The sequence below is a fragment of the Platichthys flesus genome, chromosome 21, assembly GCF_949316205.1.
Source record: "Platichthys flesus chromosome 21, fPlaFle2.1, whole genome shotgun sequence".
Lineage (NCBI taxonomy): Eukaryota > Metazoa > Chordata > Actinopteri > Pleuronectiformes > Pleuronectidae > Platichthys > Platichthys flesus.
In genome coordinates, this window is record NC_084965.1 from 3,309,953 (window position 1) to 3,329,442 (window position 19,490).

At 44.3% G+C, this 19,490-nt stretch overlaps 1 protein-coding gene across 1 annotated transcript; it reads left to right on the forward strand.

Annotated features, from left to right (window-relative positions):
• Positions 1-1,617: 1,617 nt before the first annotated feature.
• Positions 1,618-17,977, forward strand: tmtopsb (teleost multiple tissue opsin b). Its single transcript, XM_062379611.1, has 4 exons — positions 1,618-2,046; positions 7,105-7,433; positions 12,905-13,132; positions 17,644-17,977. The coding sequence occupies exons 1-4, from the start codon at positions 1,662-1,664 to the stop codon at positions 17,932-17,934; spliced, it is 1,233 nt and encodes a 410-aa protein (XP_062235595.1). The 5' UTR covers positions 1,618-1,661; the 3' UTR covers positions 17,935-17,977.
• Positions 17,978-19,490: the final 1,513 nt, after the last annotated feature.

Consider the following 19,490-nt stretch of genomic DNA (forward strand, 5'->3'; position numbering starts at 1 on the left):
GCAGATGACCGCCCACATTGAGTCGGGTTCTGCTGGAGGTTTCTTCTCTTTCCTCCTCACGGTCGCCAAAGTGCTGCTCATTGTGGGAAAAGCTTATGGTCTTGACCTTCTCTGGAAAGCGCCTTGAGGTAATTTATATTATAACTTGGTGCTATTCAAATCAAATGTAATTGAATTGATATCTTCAAGTGTGTGCAATTTGGTTCGGCCTGATTGAATTTAAGGCAACTGTTATGCCTTGGAGGAGGTGAGGGTTGATAATGGAAGGTGAATGACCTCTATTCACGTTTTTGTGATTTGTGCAACAGGCAGGAGGAAGTGGCAGCAGCAACACGAGAACTCGCACGGGGACAGAACACCATTGATTCCTGTGCTTTTGACAGTTAATTGCACTTCCTCACCCCTGACATCAAGTTCGCAGAGGAACTGGCAAACAAGCCACTGTACATATCTCTCTTATGACCTGAAATAAATTATGATTGGCCGAGACGGAGTGTGCTCAGGAGAAATCCTTCAGGCTGTAAACTACTGATCTCTTGTCAGGCAGCATGGACTCACTCTCCTCCAGCCGCTGACACGAGCAATCGTTTATTTCTTTTAATTAAATGTGTGAACGGTGGTTACGTGGCGGTGAGATGGTGATGGTGAAGGGGTTTCGCAGAATCCTGGGAAACAAGTGGAGTCTCGCTCCGTGTCCGTCACACAGATCTCAGATCTGTCTCTGTTCATCTGCTGCCTGTTGTGTCCAGACAATGATGTTATGTAATGCTTTCAGTCACAGTGTGGTGGTTGTTTGGGACAGTGCATGCTCACACACACACACACACACACACACACACACACACATAGAGAGAGAGTTGTGTCTCCATAACTTCAGCAGACATTACATTGACTTACTTGGATTTCCTGGAGACTTATTTGAACCTCAACTACAGTTACTTGTCTCACCCTAAGCCTTATCTTAACCTTACCCTACCTAAAGCTAACTTTAAACATGTATTACCCTTAAAATCGAATGATTCAGAGGTTGTTACATGGATTTGATGGAGAATTACTCAAACCTTAACCACATGGTTTAACCCTAAACCTAATCTAACCATGACTTACCCATAAACTGTATATATAGATACCCTAAACCTTAAATTACTTCCATTTTTGTCCCCTCATTGTGACTGTAAACATACTTAGGTCCCCATGACATGAGTAATACCGGGTCCACACACACGCACACACACGCACAGACACACGCAGACACACGCAGACACGCACGCACACGCGCGCGCATCGCTTTGACGGCTTGTGTCCCCGAGCGCGTGAAAAGGCGCAGGAGGTGATAAGAGCTCGGGCTCACTTGGCGCGCGGAGAGGGAGCGCACCTTTTGGAGTCAGGAGCGCACGGCGGAGAGGGGCGGACCGGACGCGACACCCCGGTATATCTGCTCGGTGAGTTCTCCCTCTCTCGTTTGGACCGGACCTCAGAACCGAACCGACGCTCGCCTCAGTAAAAGTTGCCACATGCACGCATGGTGCAGCAGAGGATCCCCCCCCCCCCCCACACCCCTTTCTCCCATGAGTTGAGCGCGTAAAGACGCCTGCATACCGGATGGTTCTGACCCGCGGTGGAAACTCCGGGCTGGTCCAAACCTCGCGGCTCAGCCCGGTATGATCGGGTCCAACCTGAGCCTGAGCTGTGAGCACTGTCCCGGGGGAGGAGCCGGAGGCACAGCGGCGGCGGCGGCGGCGGACGGAGAGGTTCCCGGCACCGTCCCTCCTGCGTCCCTGAGCCCGACGGGGCACCTGGTGGTGGCCGTGTGCCTCGGCTTCATCGGCACCGTGGGCTTCCTCAGCAACTTCCTGGTGCTCACGCTGTTCTGCCGCTACCGGGCGCTGCGCACCCCCATGAACTTGCTGTTGGTGAGCATCTCCGCCAGCGACCTGCTGGTCAGCGTACTGGGAACCCCCTTCAGCTTCGCGGCCAGCACCCAGGGCCGCTGGCTGATCGGACGCGCGGGCTGCGTCTGGTACGGGTTCGTCAACGCGTGTTTGGGTGAGCAGGTGTTTGTTTCCTTTGTCTTGATCTCTGGATACCGAAGCATCAGCAGGACATTTAATCTGGTATAGAATCTGCTGAATGGTATCTGTCTCTGCCTCGTTGGGACTTATCTGCTTCTCACAAGAGAGGAAGAGATGAAATATCGATTTGTGTCCTCACGTATATTCACCTCCTCTCAGATAAGATAGAGTCTGTGAGGAATCTTTGGAAATTGCCTTTTTCCAGCGTATTGACTCCTTCGCTCCCTGGAGCTGAGACAGTTTGTCTCCAAATCATGAATACGTTCAGTTGAAAACTTTAATTAGGATGTTAATGCATCCGTCGCCTGCAGCAGAACATCTTAATCTTCAATTAATTCTGCAATTTCCATTAGAATCCCGTTAAATGGGTGAAGGTGTAATTTTCTGCTTTCGGCTGATTATGCAGATCGCGAACGGAATCTGCTTGAGGGACACTAAACGATCTGATCTGATTTAGATCTAGTCCCAGATGGAACAATGCATTTTGGGTAAATGCAGAAAGAAAAAAAAACGTGGGAAAATCCTCGTTATATCACATGACGTAGTAAATCTGCTCCTGTCAGGTTCTTATCTTGTTCCCCAGAGGTTGTGGAAGACAAAGGTGCAGGGATCTGACCTCTGACCTTTCAGTTTCCAGGTGTCCAGCTGAAAAACCATAAGATCCTGATTCTCTTAATGACGTTTTACACTTAAGGGGTTCTGTGATTGAGAGCGATTGTATGTGATTAATCAGTGTTTTAAGGAGCTTTGCCCGCCCTGAAGAGGTGAATCTAAAATATATATTAGGTTTCTCTTTGGAGGCTGGCCCTCTAGCGAGGTTTAGGAGGAGGGTGTAACCCCCCCCCGGAATCTGCAGGTGGAGTAAAAGTGAACTATGTAGAAGCAGTAAAGTGCCATAACTCTTTACTCACCTGTTGCTGTGGAGCTCTGGAAGATGTTGCATGCTCTTACATCTTTTTTCGTTTTCTCAATGGAATTTGGACTTTAAGTGAAGCGCACTTCAATTTGTTGTTGTTGCTTTGAAATCAGTGGTTTTCTCTATGGAATCTGGACCTGGAGGAAAGGGGCACTCAGATGCTGCTGCTTGATTTGCTCTCAGATGCAATAAAGTGATGTTTCTCTTAGAGCTATTGATTTCTCTTCTGAGTCGGGAGTAACAGTAAGCGAGGGGGGGAAGTGTTGCTGCTATTAAATCACTTGTTGTCTCTATGGAGCCTGGACTCGGAGTAAAGCGCAGTGAGATATAAAGTGCAGCAGGTGATGTTTGTTGCTGCAGTACGACTCTGTAAGAAGTTGTTGCTCTTAAATCACTTTCTCTTTCGGGACTGGACTCCCTGGCAGATTTAAGGTACAAGAAAATGTTGTTTCTCCTAAAGCTCTTGGTTTCTCTTTGGAGTCTGGACTTGCAGTAAGGTGCAGTAAGATGTACACCTTGCTAACCCTTTCTCTGACCTTGTATGAAGTTGTGCACTAAGATGCTGTAAAGTCCTAAATCTCTTCTTTTCACTGGTTCGATCTTGCACTAAGGTGTTATCCTTTCTTTTGGATTGCTTCTGTAAGAGTTTAGATTTTCAAGTTTCAAATTAAACCAGCTCTTTTTTCTTGGGAGACCAGTATAAGGTGAAATAAACAGTTTTTTCACCTCCATTTTTCAATCTCATCTGTTTTCTCATCTTCTCACTAAACTTCCTGCACCATTCCACTTTCATATCTAATCCGCAGTTCATCCATGACCCGAGAATCCGTACGATTAATTTTGCATGCTGTTCCTGGGCGTTGGCTGTCCTTGAGCACCTGCAGAATAAGTAAGTAATAACCAAAAGCATCAAAATTGTACGTGACAAGATCAAAAGGCTTCACTCAGCGGTGCTGAGACGCTTTAGAGATTCAGGTCGGAGCCCAGCTGGTCATCGTCTCCGTCAGGCCTCTGGAGCGGAGAGACGAGCGCATCAAAGATGTATGTGAGTGATTGATGATAGTTTGGTGAGAATTGAATTGATCCAATAGTGGGGGAAAGAAAACACGAAGAAGCGCAGCGCTGTTTGAAAATGGCTAAAAATAGCCTGTAGGGTCAAGATGTTTCACATTATCCTCCGGCTGATGGAAAATACCTTGTTGGAGGAAGTAATAGTTCCATAAATAAAAGTACCCGTCAGTTTGTTTCTCTGTCAGGCATATTTATGGGAGTGGCATCTATGAGTGAGGAGAATTTGGAGCAGATCCAAGTAAAGATATGGATTTAGTAGATTTAACTGGGATTTCATGGTGGTTTGCTTTTTTCAGCTGCTGAGCCGTAACAAACATGACAATATTAAGCATCTACTCTTGATAGCAGAGCAATTTTGAGCAATTTTATTCTTGTGTGCAAGTGGCCTCCCCATGTGTCACTTTGTTGATTTGCAAATGCACAATGTGAAACCAGAACTGCTCTGTTCAGTTAATGGTGCTCAAATTGGCTCGAGTTATAAAATCTAGACGAAGGCAGAGACCATCTCGGTTCAGTCTGATTCGTGCAAGAACTGCGGTTACAGAATTGGAAATACACCTTTCAAAACTACAAGTGCACAAACACACGTCACTGTGAGCCAGTCTAATGAAACACTATGGATGAACTTCAGACCTTGACATCTTGTTTCACCCCCCGGCTGTTTGAGCCGAGGTGGAACCTGTGTGTTGAGTCACTAACGAGATGTTGTGTGTTCTGCTGCAATTACCCAGACAACATCGGAGCTGGTGCACCGCGTGGTCAGTGGCTGTAATCGAGCCACATCGAGTCACTCTCGCTGGAATCAGATCTCATTTGTGAAATCAAGAGGCTATTTTTTCCTTCTCCTCCTTTCCTCTCTCTCTCCCTTCTTTGGTTTCACTGCAGGTCTTTCTCTCTGTGTCCTCTCTCTGTCACGATTTATAAACCAAACACCAACAGGTGCAAGATTTGGGAAACTGATGCAAACAGGTGGTGACCTTTTATAAATCAACAATTAACGGAGTAATCATAAAAAATTATTGTTACCTGCAGCAGTATTGTCTTTTATCACCCCCCCTCCACCAATACTTTCCCTGCATGAAGTATTCACGATGCACTCAACGTAAAAACACAACCAGGAGCTTGGTTATGCTTAGACACGTTCAAGATGTAAGCTTTCCTCCGAAGAAATCAAGATGCAAAAAATCAGGTTTCCCTAATCCCCATAAGCTTGTTAGGAAAACCAGATTTCATTCATCTGACTTTGAAGAAAGCAGGTTACTCCAGAAAGCCACCAGTAACAGGATTATGCAGAGTAAAAGCATGTAAACACCGTGGAAGTTGTGCTGAGTGGTGAGTTTTGGCACAAGTGCTTTGCTTTGCCAACAATTGGATCTGAACCCAGAAAGAAAGAAAGAGCAAAATGAGAAAGATAAAGAGAAAGAGGAGACAAAGAAAAAGAAGCGAGGGGGCAGAGAAAGATGATTAGCTCCCGTGCTGACTCAGGCCCGGGACACTGGCTCATTCATTCGGCCTTGAATCTATTCCTCACCTCTGGGTGAAGACGAATCAGGCCTCAGGTGAAAAGAACTCATTCACATGCACAGTGGAGAATGTGATGGGCCACGTTTTGAATCAGACTCACAGGTTGGGAAATGATTTGCGCCCTGAAGCCCCGCGAGGCTCCGAGCTGAGACCACAGCAAATGAAAGGTGTCAGAGACGTGCAGTTAGCAGACAATTCAAACTCAAACAGTAGACTGCATTAGACAGTGATCACTTTATAATTATGAAATAATCCAAACACACAAATGTTGTTTTCTCAGTAGAGTGCATCTCACCCCACAGTCCCCTAATGAAACCACATTTAAATCAGCTAGTTTTTACGTCAGTGAGCAGATGTTCATCAGATGTTAATCAGTAGCCCCCTTCATTAACTTACCCTGATAATCTATATTTCCCAATTTTCACATACTTTTTAATCAGTCACTAATTAATTAATGATAATGAATTAACCACTCTCCACAGGTCACTTGTGTCCGGGAGCTGAGAGCAGTTTGACAAAGCAGTGACGTTCTCTTCAGAGATTAACATCATTTTACAGGCACATGTAGAGGAAAGACGAAAGTTTAATTATAATTTGAATAAATTGTATTACTTCATATATTTATATAGAACCTTTTCATACATGAAATGCAGCTCAAAAGGCTTCACACCAATGAGTTAACATAAAAGACATGAAGACACAGTGAACTGAACGGGGTCTGGAGAACATTTTCTTTTATCTAAATCCCCTCGAGTCAGTATTGACACAGCTCATCATATATAGTATTATCTTTTGTTATTTCATCACAATGTGTTAATTATGTTCGAGCACAGACCTTTGGAGTCCACGTGCTTTATGTAACCAGAGGGCATCAGTAATGGACAGAGGGAGACCTCTCTACACACACACACACACACACACACACACACAGTAATTTCCATTAATCTCAAGACCTGCTCTTCGCGGTTGCTATCAACACATTGTGCGCCCACGACCTCGCCTCCCAGTCCGAACCAAACACAAAGCCTTCACGACAGATCCCAGTGCTGTGATTGTCTGTAATCAAAGTCTCAGTCCCCCTCAGACTCAGTGGAACTAAGGCAAAGTGCCACTGGACCGCCACTTTAGCTGGTGTGTGCTGATTAGCTCTGGTTTAAGAATTCACTCCAGTTGCATATGTTCATCAATTAGCAATTAACATGCACGAGGAGCTGGTGCACAGCTGTGCGGCTGTCGGCCTCTGTTTGATGTGTGTGTGTGTGTGTGTGTCTGTGTGAATGCGTGTGCGTGTGAGAGGCAGGTGTGAGCACTCGGGATAATGATTAGCTCACGATTTGGATTAAGTCACAACAAGGAGTTCATGTTTTGTTCCAAGGTTTCGATGCAAAGTTTGACTGTTAGTAAACTAGGAGCAACAATAATTGCTCTGTATTAAAAATCTGTCAAATCACAAGGATCATAATCGTTGATATTTGTAACTGTCACACCGTTTGACCACCACCTCTCTGCCCCCCCGCGCAGGAATCGTCTCCCTCATATCCCTCGCTGTTCTGTCCTACGAGCGCTACTGCACCATGATGGCGCCCACCATGGCCGACGGCAGAGACTACCGAGCCGCGGTGGGAGGGATCGCCTTCTCCTGGCTCTACTCGGTGGCCTGGACCGTCCCCCCGCTGCTGGGCTGGAGCAGATACGGGCCTGAGGGGCCCGGCACCACCTGCTCGGTCGACTGGCGGACCCAGACGCCGAACAATATCTCCTACATCATCTGCCTGTTCATCTTCTGCCTGGTGGTGCCGTTCATCGTCATCCTGTACTCCTACGGCAAGCTGCTGCTCGCCATCAGACAGGTGGGATTGCAAATGCCAATGTAAATATTTGATATGATGTTACTTGTTTCAAAGTGAGATTCTCTTCTTTGAGTTGCAAAGCGCAAAGCATGTTTTTGTTGTGCAGTGGTGCAGATCTCGGTCTAGCGGGGGTCTTTCGATTTGGAGTTCTCTCCATGCAGATTAGAGTTAGGTCGTCTCTATGTCTGAATGTGAGTGTGACGGGTTGTTTGTCTCTTGTACGTTGGTTCTGTGATGGACTGGCAAACTCTCTCATTCATTTTCTCCATTTACATTTCAGAGAGTCATTCTATTAAGAGTTTAAATCCTGGAACCAGGCCGACCAGCAACCAGACGAATTTTGATCATGAAACATTTGATTTGGAACAAAAAACAATATTGGAATACAAAGAAAGAGAAGGTGCTGAGTGTGTATGTAATTATTCTAAGAGTGGAGGAACTACACATCCCATAAATCAGGGCAAATTCCCTTTTAATGACTTCCTTCTTTTTGACATTGTGAATAAATCCACTTGTTGATATCAGTCTGACTTGTGGCTTCTACATGAGAATATCACATTGTGTGGAAATTCTACCTCGGATGGTTAAAATATTATGGCTGATAATCAAAATCCCTCCTGAGGAAATGAATTACCTCAGGACGCTGTCGAGCTCTTTAGATCGTGGATGGACGTGTTGTATTAAAGACCGTGCAGCTGTCTTCATATGATCCGGTCGGAGCACTTGACTGCAGATCTGAGACATGACACCACAAAGTGTTCTTAAGTGATTCTTGATTGTGATGGCCACCCAGTGGACCTCTCTGATTTGCGATCTCCACTGATCCTCGATGGTATCGAACGCCTCGGGGCCGTCTGAGTGTTCGGTCTGAATGTTCGAGGAGAGGAAGGAGGGAATGTGTGTTCATACATTTCAAAGAGTCGAGCAGTAAGTGGAGGAGGATAGTTTGAGGCGAGGCCTGGAGGATGCTGCATCTCATTAAGATGCAGTTTTTAATGTATGACGGCTCAGGTGTGATATTTCTATTGTCATAAGCTCATCAGATAAGTGAGCGATTAAGAGAAATAAACAGAACAAAACTGGATAGATTTTTTGCTGCCTGATATAAAACCCAGCTTCATTGGAATAAAAGACCAGATTATATTATTAGTTACTCCCATGTGAATATGTATAATAACCGAGTGGATCAATCCGTCCTCATCATAATCAAATTGTGAGAACATCAGTCGCCTTACTGAAAAGAAGATGCTATTAATTAGTAATACAATTATTATGTTCCATCATAAGAGGTGAAGACTGTCTGCAGCGTGTAAACCTTAAAATCCATTTGTATTATTATATGTTTTCTATTTTCTACTGTGCTTGGATCCGTTCTAGTGGTTCAGGTTCAGTTGGTCTAATCTGTTCAGCTCTTCATTGGCTCTAAATGATGACGTCTTTGACTTAAATATTGTGAAAGGCTTAAACCCCTAACCCTAACCCTAAGAGTAAGTTATTACCAGGATTTTTTTTAAAAGAGAGCTAGAGAGAGAGAGAGAGAGAGAGAAGGGCAGAGGTCATGTCTTCAGGCCGGTGTTAATGAAAGGTCCATTGACGAGTCTGCTGAAGCGCCTCATTAAACCTGAAGGCTACAGACCCATGGTCAGATGATCACAGGAGACACAAACTCTGTATTTTGTGTGTGTGTGTGTGTGTGTGTGTGTGTGTGTGTGTCTGTGCCTGTACTCCAGCTGATGACACACAGCAGGTCTTCACACTGTTTCAGGGAATGTGGGTGTTTAAACGACCTGAGGAGGCGTTGACTTTCTGCAGTTACACACAATTATTCAAAGCTGTTCTGGGAGTTGATTCTGATATTTTTAGACCGAGTGGTTCTCATGTCGGAGCCACTTGTACAAACCAATGTTTGTATAAAGTGGTATGAGGGATCGGAGAGACATTTCTGGTCAGATCCATAGACTATGGGTCTTTATGGATCTGACCAGAATCCATAAAGACCCCTAAATGAACTAAAGATCATCAAGTTGTATGAACACGTCAAACTGATGAATGTGAATGTGTAACGATAAGATTGTTTTGTAGAGCTGCAGATTTTCCTGAGATCCAGGCTGTGTATCTTTGTGTTTTGTGTGTATGTGTGTGTTTTGTGATTTTACCTAATGTGAGTGCCTTTGCATTATCCTGTTAGTATATTACCTCTGCTCGGCGGCTACGTGCATGAGGTGAGCGTAATCCTCGAACTTGGCTTGCCTCACTCTTGTGTTGTGTGCGTCACACGTCTTGCTTTACCTTCGCAGGTCACGGTTAAATGTGTTTGCTCGCGGCCGTGAACCGCACTCTGGTGTTGAGGCGTCGACGCTGTTTGCACAAGCATTTAATTTGCCACACCATTTGCTGGTTCATGTTCCATGGCTCTGTGGGGGCAAGCTCTCTGAACGTCTTCTTACTTTGTCTGCTGAAGGCTTGTAGTTTCTTTTGTGGAATTAGAAAAAGAGATGGTTCAAATGTCCTTAATATTGCAAAAAAATTAGAAAAATAAAGTAACCCTACTCCTTTCTCCTCTATTAATAAACATTTTATAGTTGGATTAAAAAAGATCTGGAACAATTCAGATTAAGTCTGGAAACCAGACCTGGACCAAGTTCTGATCTGCCACATTCTGGTCGATATAGGCGGTTTAGCTTCCTGGAAGCCCGATAACCATAAAGAGCTTTGATTGGCTCTGCAGTGCCACCACGAGGTTAGCAGCTGTCGTCTGTAGTGTGACGTCTCAACAGCTGTCGGACAGGTCGGTGCAGAAACCCACTTTATCTCCTGTCGCCCCATGTTTGCACTCAACTCATTTATTCAGCTAATTCCTCTATTAAGAAGAAGCCTGTCAGAGCCGCTCTGTGGACTTGTCTAATTGTAAAGAACTCTTCCTGTAAAGTCTGTTTTACCTCATCAGTCATTTCGTTGCTGCTTAATCTAATTTCTGCAGAGTTTAGGTCCAGGAGCTGATTCATTTTCGTCTTTGTTTTGCATCCACGGTGCTTGAAGCTCTGAATCATCACAGACTTCGAAGCTGCTGGTGATACAACTCAGGTTAATGAACTATATCATCCTAATCTATCGAACTGATAAGTGACTGAGCTCATTACATCCCAGGTGTTGACAGAATCTGAAAACAGGAATTGCAGATAAACGGCTCCGGTAATGAACAGGCAGTCGTCCTTATCGTCTTCACGCCTCTGTTGTGATGATGTTAATCTATAATCAAATAATGTGTGTGTGAATATCTTTGGATAATTTGTTGATGAACCACAAAGAAACACAATGTTAGGTTGAGACAGAGGAGAGTTTGAGATCTGCATCAGACAGAGAGAGAGTGAAATGTATCTCTGCTGCATAATGTAGATGTGCAGGGTTGTGTGTGTGTGTGTGTGTGTGTGTGTGTGTGTGTGTGTGTGTGTTTACTGTTGTCTCACAGCAGCCAAGGTGTAAAGTTACCTGAGGGGAGGATAATCCCATGCTTACACAGCATGCATCTTTCTCACTTTCAGGGCAAACACACACTCAACTACACACAAACACACACGGACAGATATCTACACACACAAACACACACACACACACATTCCCACAGTTGAGTATGATTAAATCTTTTGCTCTTTCTACTGTGTGTTGAAATATAAACCCTGCGAGAGACAAAAGAAACTGAGGGCGAAAGGCAAAGTTTCCTTCCCTCTGTATTTGAGCTGTTTTTGTTTAAATGTAGTATTTATAATAATACAGCACTTCACTTTAAGTATTTTTAGCAGAACTTTACTTCATAATGTATTTGTGCATCTTCATATGTCATTTGTGGTTTGTTTTTATCACATCACAAATAATAGCTCTCATTTATTAAAACAACAAAAATAGTTACTGACTTAAAGAGCAATCAAAAGAGTATTTATGAATGTTATAAGTGGAAGAATCACCCTTATCTGTTTAATATAGTTTAGTGATACAGTGATAACTGACAGATTTACCAGTTAAAACTTCTAAAACATTTAGACTTTTACTTGACTAAATTTCAGATTTACTTCACTTCATCTTCTGAGCTGCTGTGAACGCGTCTGAGCTCAGAATCTCCCGCTGAGTCGTGCATGTGTGAAAGGAAACCACCTCTGGACCTTCTCTGAAGATCATGTCCAAAAACTTGAGACAGGATACATACAAGAACTTAAGGAAATAGCAAGTTGTAAGAAAAAACTTTATTGTCCTTTTATCTTTTATTATTCACCGTGTCCCCGGAGCCCTGACGGTCTCATGTGCGGTGCGTTGACGTCTGAGAGAACAGGAGGATGATGGAGCTCGTCCTTGATGGTGTGACAGCGTCTGGTCCATCGCTGACGTGATTGTCACATGTCGTAACATATTATAGTTTTGGCCTCTCGCCCTGTTCTCTGGCAGTGAGAATGACCCCAGACGGTGGGTGATTGAGGTCTGAAGTGATCTTAAAACATCCTCCTCCACGTCCAGCTGACGCAGCAGCTGTCCCCAGCGCCGCCGGGCTGCAGTTTGCTCACAGTCACATGGACGGGATGATTTAACTCTGGAAGTCAAAGTCTAGCAGCTCCAATATTAAGACCTCATGGAAAAGAGAACAGCTCCTCCTCACCGTCAGGACTCGTTTCTGGCCAAGCATTTTCATGAATTTGTGTTTTTTTGAATCAAAGTTAATCTATTTCCTTCTCAATAAAGAATTAAACCACCTCAGTGCAGGTTTAAGCTGCACAAATAAGGATGAACATTTTCCAAAGCCTCCTATAATTGGGCTGATTTCCAGGCGTCTTGTGGCTTAAATTCATTTCAAGGTGACGGGAGAATAAACTTGCAGGGATGCAAAACTTTATTCAGACGGATAATCCATCACAACAAAGATTTCCGTCGCTGTTTTGTGTTAGGAAAGTTCATATCAGGATCTGTTTGGAAAACTTTTTATTGTAACGATGCTCTGAGACTCCGCTGCCAACCACGAACCTCAAATGACCTTTTAGATTCATGTGTTTTGTTGCATTAATTTCGCATATTTTCCAGTTCCAAACTACATTTATTTAATATGCTACAGCAAACATAATTTCTTCGAGGAATAATTATAAATTATTGATTAATCTACTAGATATTCTCTCTGTTAAACACTAGATCTATAAAATGACCGAATAGTGTAAAAAGCTCATTATAATCTACCACGGCTCAGGAGATGTATTCAGAAGTCGATCAAAAGTCAAAAACCCAAAAGCTTTAAATGAGTCGATCGACTACTTGATTCATTTGATGCTCTTTGCAGCTCTGCTCTGATGTGTGTAGCTGCACAGTATTGAATATAGACCGGCCCCTGGATATAAAACTACAGTTCAGGTGTTATTCATCTGAGTTCTACAAACTGCACTAACATTATGCTTCTGCTGTTTATTTACCGATGTGTCAACGAACTTCTCCCTCAGGTCCGGAGTTCGGTGGTGGCCCGGCGCCGAGAGCAGCGGGTGCTGGTGATGGTTGTCACCATGGTGGTGGGCTACCTGGTCTGCTGGCTGCCGTACGGCGTGGCGGCTCTGACCGCGACCTTTGGCTCCCGTGACCTTTTGACCCCAGAGGCGACCATAACGCCGTCGCTGCTCGCCAAGTTCTCCACCGTCATCAACCCCTTCATCTACGTCTTCATGAACAAACAGGTGAGACGTCCACTGGCACCGTTTCCTGCTAACCTCCGCCAGTTCTCAACGCTCCCTATGAATTCAAACTTTACCAAATCCCCTAAATATACATTAAAGTATTTCTTGGGTAATCTTGTTCACAAACAAACAAACAAACAGTGGTGAAAACATAACCTCCTCAGTGGAGCTAATGCATGAAAATATGGAAAAATAGAAACATTTCATCATAGGTAAGGTTATTATTGTTGACAAATATATATATATGTTATATTAAGAACTTAAAATATCATATATTTTGATTTTAACTACTTCATAATGTGTTCATAAACTGACGAGGTGAAGCTGGCGTCAGCTGCTCTGTGTCTTATAATAGATCGGTCTCATTATGTTCTTCTCCTTATTAAGTCTCATAATCACAACCAGGGACTGTAGTTAAAGTTATATAAGATTCAGACTCAGGGGGGGGTCTGTGTAGGGACAAGCTGAACCTCCATCTGCTGGCTCACACACAGGAGACAGACACACAACATTATTATCGTGATGTCCCAGCCAACGCACATCAGAACTCCCCCGAAACAGAGACAGGACGTTGTGTTATCAACCAAGAATGCATCTAGAGTTGCATCAAAGTGTGATATATCTTACAGTGATTCACGTGACCATGTGAACTTGGCTATGAACTTTAGATCTGTGCTGTAGTTACAGTTGCTGCAGTAACTTGAACCCAAGTTTTAAAAACCAGTTCCGTCAGCAGTTAAAACCCAACACCGTCCATTTGTGTTGTTTTTATCTTGTGTGTCCTGTCACATCTTTTAAATGATCCCTAACCCATCATGGCAGAATGGTTCGGATGGGATTCAGACAGACTCTTTATGGGCAGTTAATATAAATCTGTATATGTTGCATTGATGGGTTTTGGGGGGGGGGGGTTATAAAAGAGAAGACGCAACATTAGGTGGGAAAGAGGGAAAGAACAAATCATATGAGGTGAGAGAGGCATGAAGGAGGACAGGAGGAGGTCAAAAGTGAAGGGGAAGACAGAGAAAGAAAGAATCTGATTCTTAGAGAGTTTGCATGAGGAGGAAATGTTTAAGGAAGGAAAAGCAGAGAAGAACGTTTTAATTCTTTCATTTAATCAGCGCGGGGAAACCTCAGAAGAGGAGAATAAAGGATTGAACTGAGAAGAATCATGAAAAACTGCCAGATAAGAAAGATTAAAAATCACAGACGGGGACTTACGGCTCATTAAAGCTAATTTTACTCAAAGTTGAACCTTCTGCCAACATTAGCCTGATGAGGTTAGTGGATCGTGTAGTGAAAAACTGAAACCTGTTCAAAGTAGTTATCGTATATTTTGGGCAGCCGAGAGGTCGATGATGGTGAAGTTGATGCTGAAGGAAGAATTCTCCGCAGACCCAGAACTTGCTTGTATAGTTAAAGTTTATTACACAGAAATCTTCACAGGTCAGGACGGACTCTAGAAATCCGGAGACATTCACACGCCAATAGTGAAGCCCGCTTTGCAGGTGTCAAACATACAATATATATAGGGGTTGCCTACGCCCATGGCAACATCCCACATCCCATGGTTGAGAGGTGCATGACTACATCTGTTTGAACACATAAAATGTAAATGGAAGGATGAATTCATAACATCATGCCTCGTGCTTAATAGAAGAAAACCCATTTTCTACGCTCATCCATTAAGGGGTCAAAGATCATACCCTAGGGGAGAGAACTAACAAGAAATGCATAGAAGAACTACTGAGAGTCTAAAGATGGGGGCCTCATGCTTAAACATGTGATTTCTGGTTCATACTAAGGTTAAAAGTAGCAGAATATACTACATAGTAATGAATGAAAGAAGGATTGATGGAAGGACACAGCAGATGAAAGACAGGAAAGGAAACAGAAAGTTGTTTTTTAATCTCCTAAAGGTAACGTAGCTTTGATTTTTGATTATGTCCATATCAGGGAGCGACACGGTGCCGCTGACCTTTCCCTCCTCCCTCTCTCACTCCGCCACTCTTTAATCTGCCTCCCTCTCTTTTTTATCTGCTGCCACCTCACTCCGTCTCTCTGCCTTCCCGCCAGCTTGTGAGACATTTAAGTCTCTTTTGATGACTGACTTGTGTAACCGCCGCTCTCTGTGTGGAGGTCTTTAAACGGGCCTGTGTGTGTGTGTGTCTGTGTGTGTGTGATGTGATGATGATGAAGCTGTTGAAAAGAGCTTCCAGGGCCGTGGATAGAAACGCTCTGCCCGGGTCGCGCTGTGTGGCGCTTTCAGTCTTCAGTTCCTCCCAGCCCATAACTGTGGCAGCCGTGTGTTGAGGCGAGTTGAAGACTTCAAGCGCTGCGCAGATTCATGGACCAGAGGAAAATAACACTTGAACAAACAACCGTGTGATAACAACTACCTTACTGCTGTACTGCAGCCATCCACCAGGGCGGCGATCAAGACACTTTGGCTTCACTTTTGGGACTTTTGCTGTTTTCCCTCTCTCTCTCTCTCTCTCTCTCTCTCTCTCTCTCTCTCTCTCTCTCTCGCTCTCTCTCTCTCTCTCTCTCTCTCTCTCTCTCTCCCATTATCACACTTAAACTTTGTCCTATATCTCAAAGCACGTCTATCTCTCTATTAGAATAAATCAGTTCCATACTTCTTTGGCTTGTGACAGCTTCACAAAAACTGTACGACCAATCAGCTCCTAATGTTTTTCCTTCCCTTCATCTTCAGACGCCCCGAAGAGGTAAAATTGTCCAAATAAATGAAGAAATCAGCAAAAAAATAAACATTCTCTCTCTCTCTCTCTCTGATTCCTCTCTTGTAAATCATTTTCACGATGATTGGGACCCACTGGCCCGAAAGCTGTTTTCTAAGAGGATAATTAAATCCTGGTCGGGCGAAATCATTTATTTATATAGTTGAAGTGAGAGTTTTTCTTGTTTGTCTTCCTCCCTCGGGCTTCCTGACGCTCTCTGTGGTGTTGTTATCAGCCACTCGGGTGAGAGAGAAGGTGAGAAAAAGATTTTTCTGGACTTGAACGGGGAAACTTCGCACCCCCCATACCTCCGCTTCTATTATCCTTTGTTATTGTTTTGGCTTCTCGGTGGAGTCGAGTCATGAAGATGCTGCATGAAATGAAAACTGCATCTTGTGTAGTAAAGATATGTTTCCTGCAGCCGTTGTTATATATCTCCTCGTTTCTAACGTGGAAACTTTTCCCCTTGAAGCCTTATTTTAGCCCAAAAGAGAATTTCTAATGTTATATTGAAAATGTATTATATATGCACATATTATTGTCAGAGCTCTACCACACTTCTGTTATACACACACACATACACACATTGGGAGTTGCAGGTGAGGATTTCTTCTCCCCTCAGTCTTAAGATCCAATCTGTGCCTGATTTGAGATCTAATCCTTCATGACGTCAGGTCCTTGATGTTCTGTATCCCGCCCTCCGCTCACCTCAGACATCCCTTCTCTCCTTCACACCTCCGTCCCACACTTTGCACATCCAGCTGTTTTCTCCTCTCTGGGTTTTTTTTCTATTTTTTAAACCAACAGCTTTGTTTTTCCCCCAGCGGCTCTCCAGTAGATTAACACACTTGGTTAGAGACAGTGGAAGAAGCTCACAAAAGCCGACCACTTACCTCGGGGGTGCAGAAATTAATTGGGTCATATATGTTGAATTGTCAGTCGGCTTCTTGTAAGTATCTCAAAAAGCAGATTGAACTGATCCCAGAAACACGCCTTGAGGGAAGAACTCACTATAATGATGTCATGAACAGAGCGAGGGGTTGTGCTCCACGCTGCATGCCTCCTTTGATCTGCGGCGCCCTGGGGAAATGTAGTAGACTTTAAGTATACGTGTGGAACCGGAGAGTATACTAAGTACACTACGTTTATCCAGGGGAGCGCGCTGCCTGCTGGACGAGGGGAAGACCTGCACGGATGAACCGGATCAACGGGACGATGTGTGGTTGTTGCACCTTTGACTGTATTTGTGTCTTTTCTCAGAGATTCTTTGTTCATTTTTCCTCTTAACTGCACCCAGGGAAGTACAGACAATGCAAAGGAGCGGAGGGAACTATTAATAAAAGTCAAATATCTGGTGGTTTTGAATAATCTCCTGATTGTTCTCTGTGTCATCCTCGGCAAGAGAGGCCTACAAATAAGGCAAAAGAATAAAACTACAAAAAAAATCTGATATCACCCGCTCATTCACGAACCCCTACTTCAGTTTGTAGTGACTTCTTTAACGAGTGAGATGATCAGTAAAAAAAAACAATGCTAACTACAGGTCGGGCTGTTCCTGCTGCTCTCTCCTCTCTTCTCTTTACTGCAAATGCAATGCATGATGGTACATATTTTGTTATTGTTTTGATTCATAGTCCCCTAGTGTCCGTAGTTACATGATGTTCCTTTAATTTACTACAGTCACGTTCACATATTGTGTCTGAAGTCATGACAAGCGTGTGTGTGTGTGTGTGTGTGTGTGTGTGTGTGTGTTTCTGTGTGTGTGTGTAGTTCTACAGGTGTTTCAGGGCATTCCTCAACTGCTCCGTCCCCGAGCGAGGCTCCAGCATAAAGACATTTTCACGAGCGACCAAGACGCTCCGCAACATCCGCCAGGACCGGGAGCACCACGTGTCCGCTCAGGCCCCCTCCACGGCCGCGCCCTCGCCCAACTCCATCCGAGGGTCGTCCCAGGGGGCCAATCCCTCGGGTCCATCGAATCGGGACTCAGCTGTTTCCCGCCCCCCTGCTGCTGACAACCTCAAACCCAAACTTATCCTGGTGGCTCACTACAGGGAATGAGAGCAGGACAAAAACAACAGCCGCGGGGGCCGAAGCGTTTAGAGGCGGCAGCGACGAGCAGGTGGGGGGGGGGGGGCACAGGTCTCCAATTAGGAAACAAATCCTCTTAATAGTAGAAAAGAGCGAGCGCAAGGTGAGCTCAGTGGGAGGCGTGAAATACAAGCCGGGGAGGTCTGATCCCAGAACAGGTTGTTGTTGCAGTCGACAAACAGAGACACACATCTCATCCTGCTTCCCCAGCGGCACAGAGATACGAAGACGAGGGCTCAACACGCGGTCGTGCTTCACGTCCAGATCACCGACTCCTGTCGATAGAAAGCTCTCCAACACCTCCATTGTGCACTGATGCTGCGTTAAAGCTCACTTAACCTCTGCCGAAAGTTCTGCAAAGAAAGGGGGGAGGGGGGATCCGAGATTAAAAATCAACAAACTCGCATTTATTCGTGAGGCAGGTTAGTTTGAGTTTATTCAGCTGAACAGGGTCAGGGCTCGGTGCTGAGAGCGCTGCCCACGCACACCCGAAGACGAGAGGCCAAAAAGAAAAGAATCAATAAAATAAAACAACTGATGCCGGCTTTTGCCAATAAAGTTTGAAATTAAGTAACAGGGGTGTCGAGCGCTGAGGTCGGTGCTCTCTCTGGGAGAGTCGTGCTTACAAGACAAACGCTGAAGAGGACAAAGTTGTGTGTTTTTGTTTTAGCTCTTGGAAATATAACGCTTTCTTTTGTGCTAATTCAGTTTGTCGATGTTTAGATGCTCAAAGTGGGAGAGCGTGTGTCCGAGGATCCGCTAGCATGTTAGCGATGAAACAAACGGAAATAAGCACGATTGCACTTTATTGATTCAGACGGAGCGGATGGAGGGGAAGATATGAAATTGCATTCGCTCTGTCCCAGTAATTCAATTCAGTATTAAAGTGGGTCAAGCCGTTTAGTCTATTTTTTATTATATTCATGAGTTGTCTTTTGTTAGACGACAGAAATTATTCAGGAAACACGTTGGAGTCTTCAGAGGAGCTTTCTCTGTTCGGGAGGTTTTATTCTTCTTCTTCTTGTAAACAGGGCAATGAGATATTTGGTCGGCTCCAGTGTGCAGCTACTATAAGACGGATTATTCTCTCTATTTTCCAGCGATAATTCGGGAGAGGAAGTGGGAATAAGCACGTTTTCCTGACCCTGTTTCCATGCCTGGTATCTGAGGATTTGAGGAGAAGCGCGTTAAAAGATTTGTTGAGCAATTTTTATGCAATTAAGAACGAGGAGGATTTCATTAAATGCCTTTATTTACACTTTGCCCTCTGTCATCAGAGCCATTAAAGGGATGTTCCACCGTGTCGTGAGGGTTGTGTTGAGATGTTTCACTGTTCTGATTTGTCGTTAAAATGTTTCTGTAGCTTTGTTCAATAGAAAAGTGACGTTCTGTCGTCTCCTGGTGTTTTTTCCCTTCGCTTATGCAACATAAATTAAAACATGTCTCAAACAGATCTGGATGTCTCTGTATTTTTCTATTCACTTCACCCAGTGTGTGTGTGTGTGTCTTTCTTTAGAAGCTGGAGC

Bases quoted from the DNA above. Each gene is read 5' to 3' on its own strand.
- tmtopsb (XM_062379611.1), top strand. From the start codon at position 1,662: ATGATCGGGTCCAACCTGAGCCTGAGCTGTGAGCACTGTCCCGGGGGA. The intron at 2,047-7,104 runs GTGAGCAGGTGT...CCCCCCGCGCAG, and splicing joins GTTCGTCAACGCGTGTTTGG to GAATCGTCTCCCTCATATCC. The intron at 7,434-12,904 runs GTGGGATTGCAA...CTTCTCCCTCAG, and splicing joins TGCTGCTCGCCATCAGACAG to GTCCGGAGTTCGGTGGTGGC.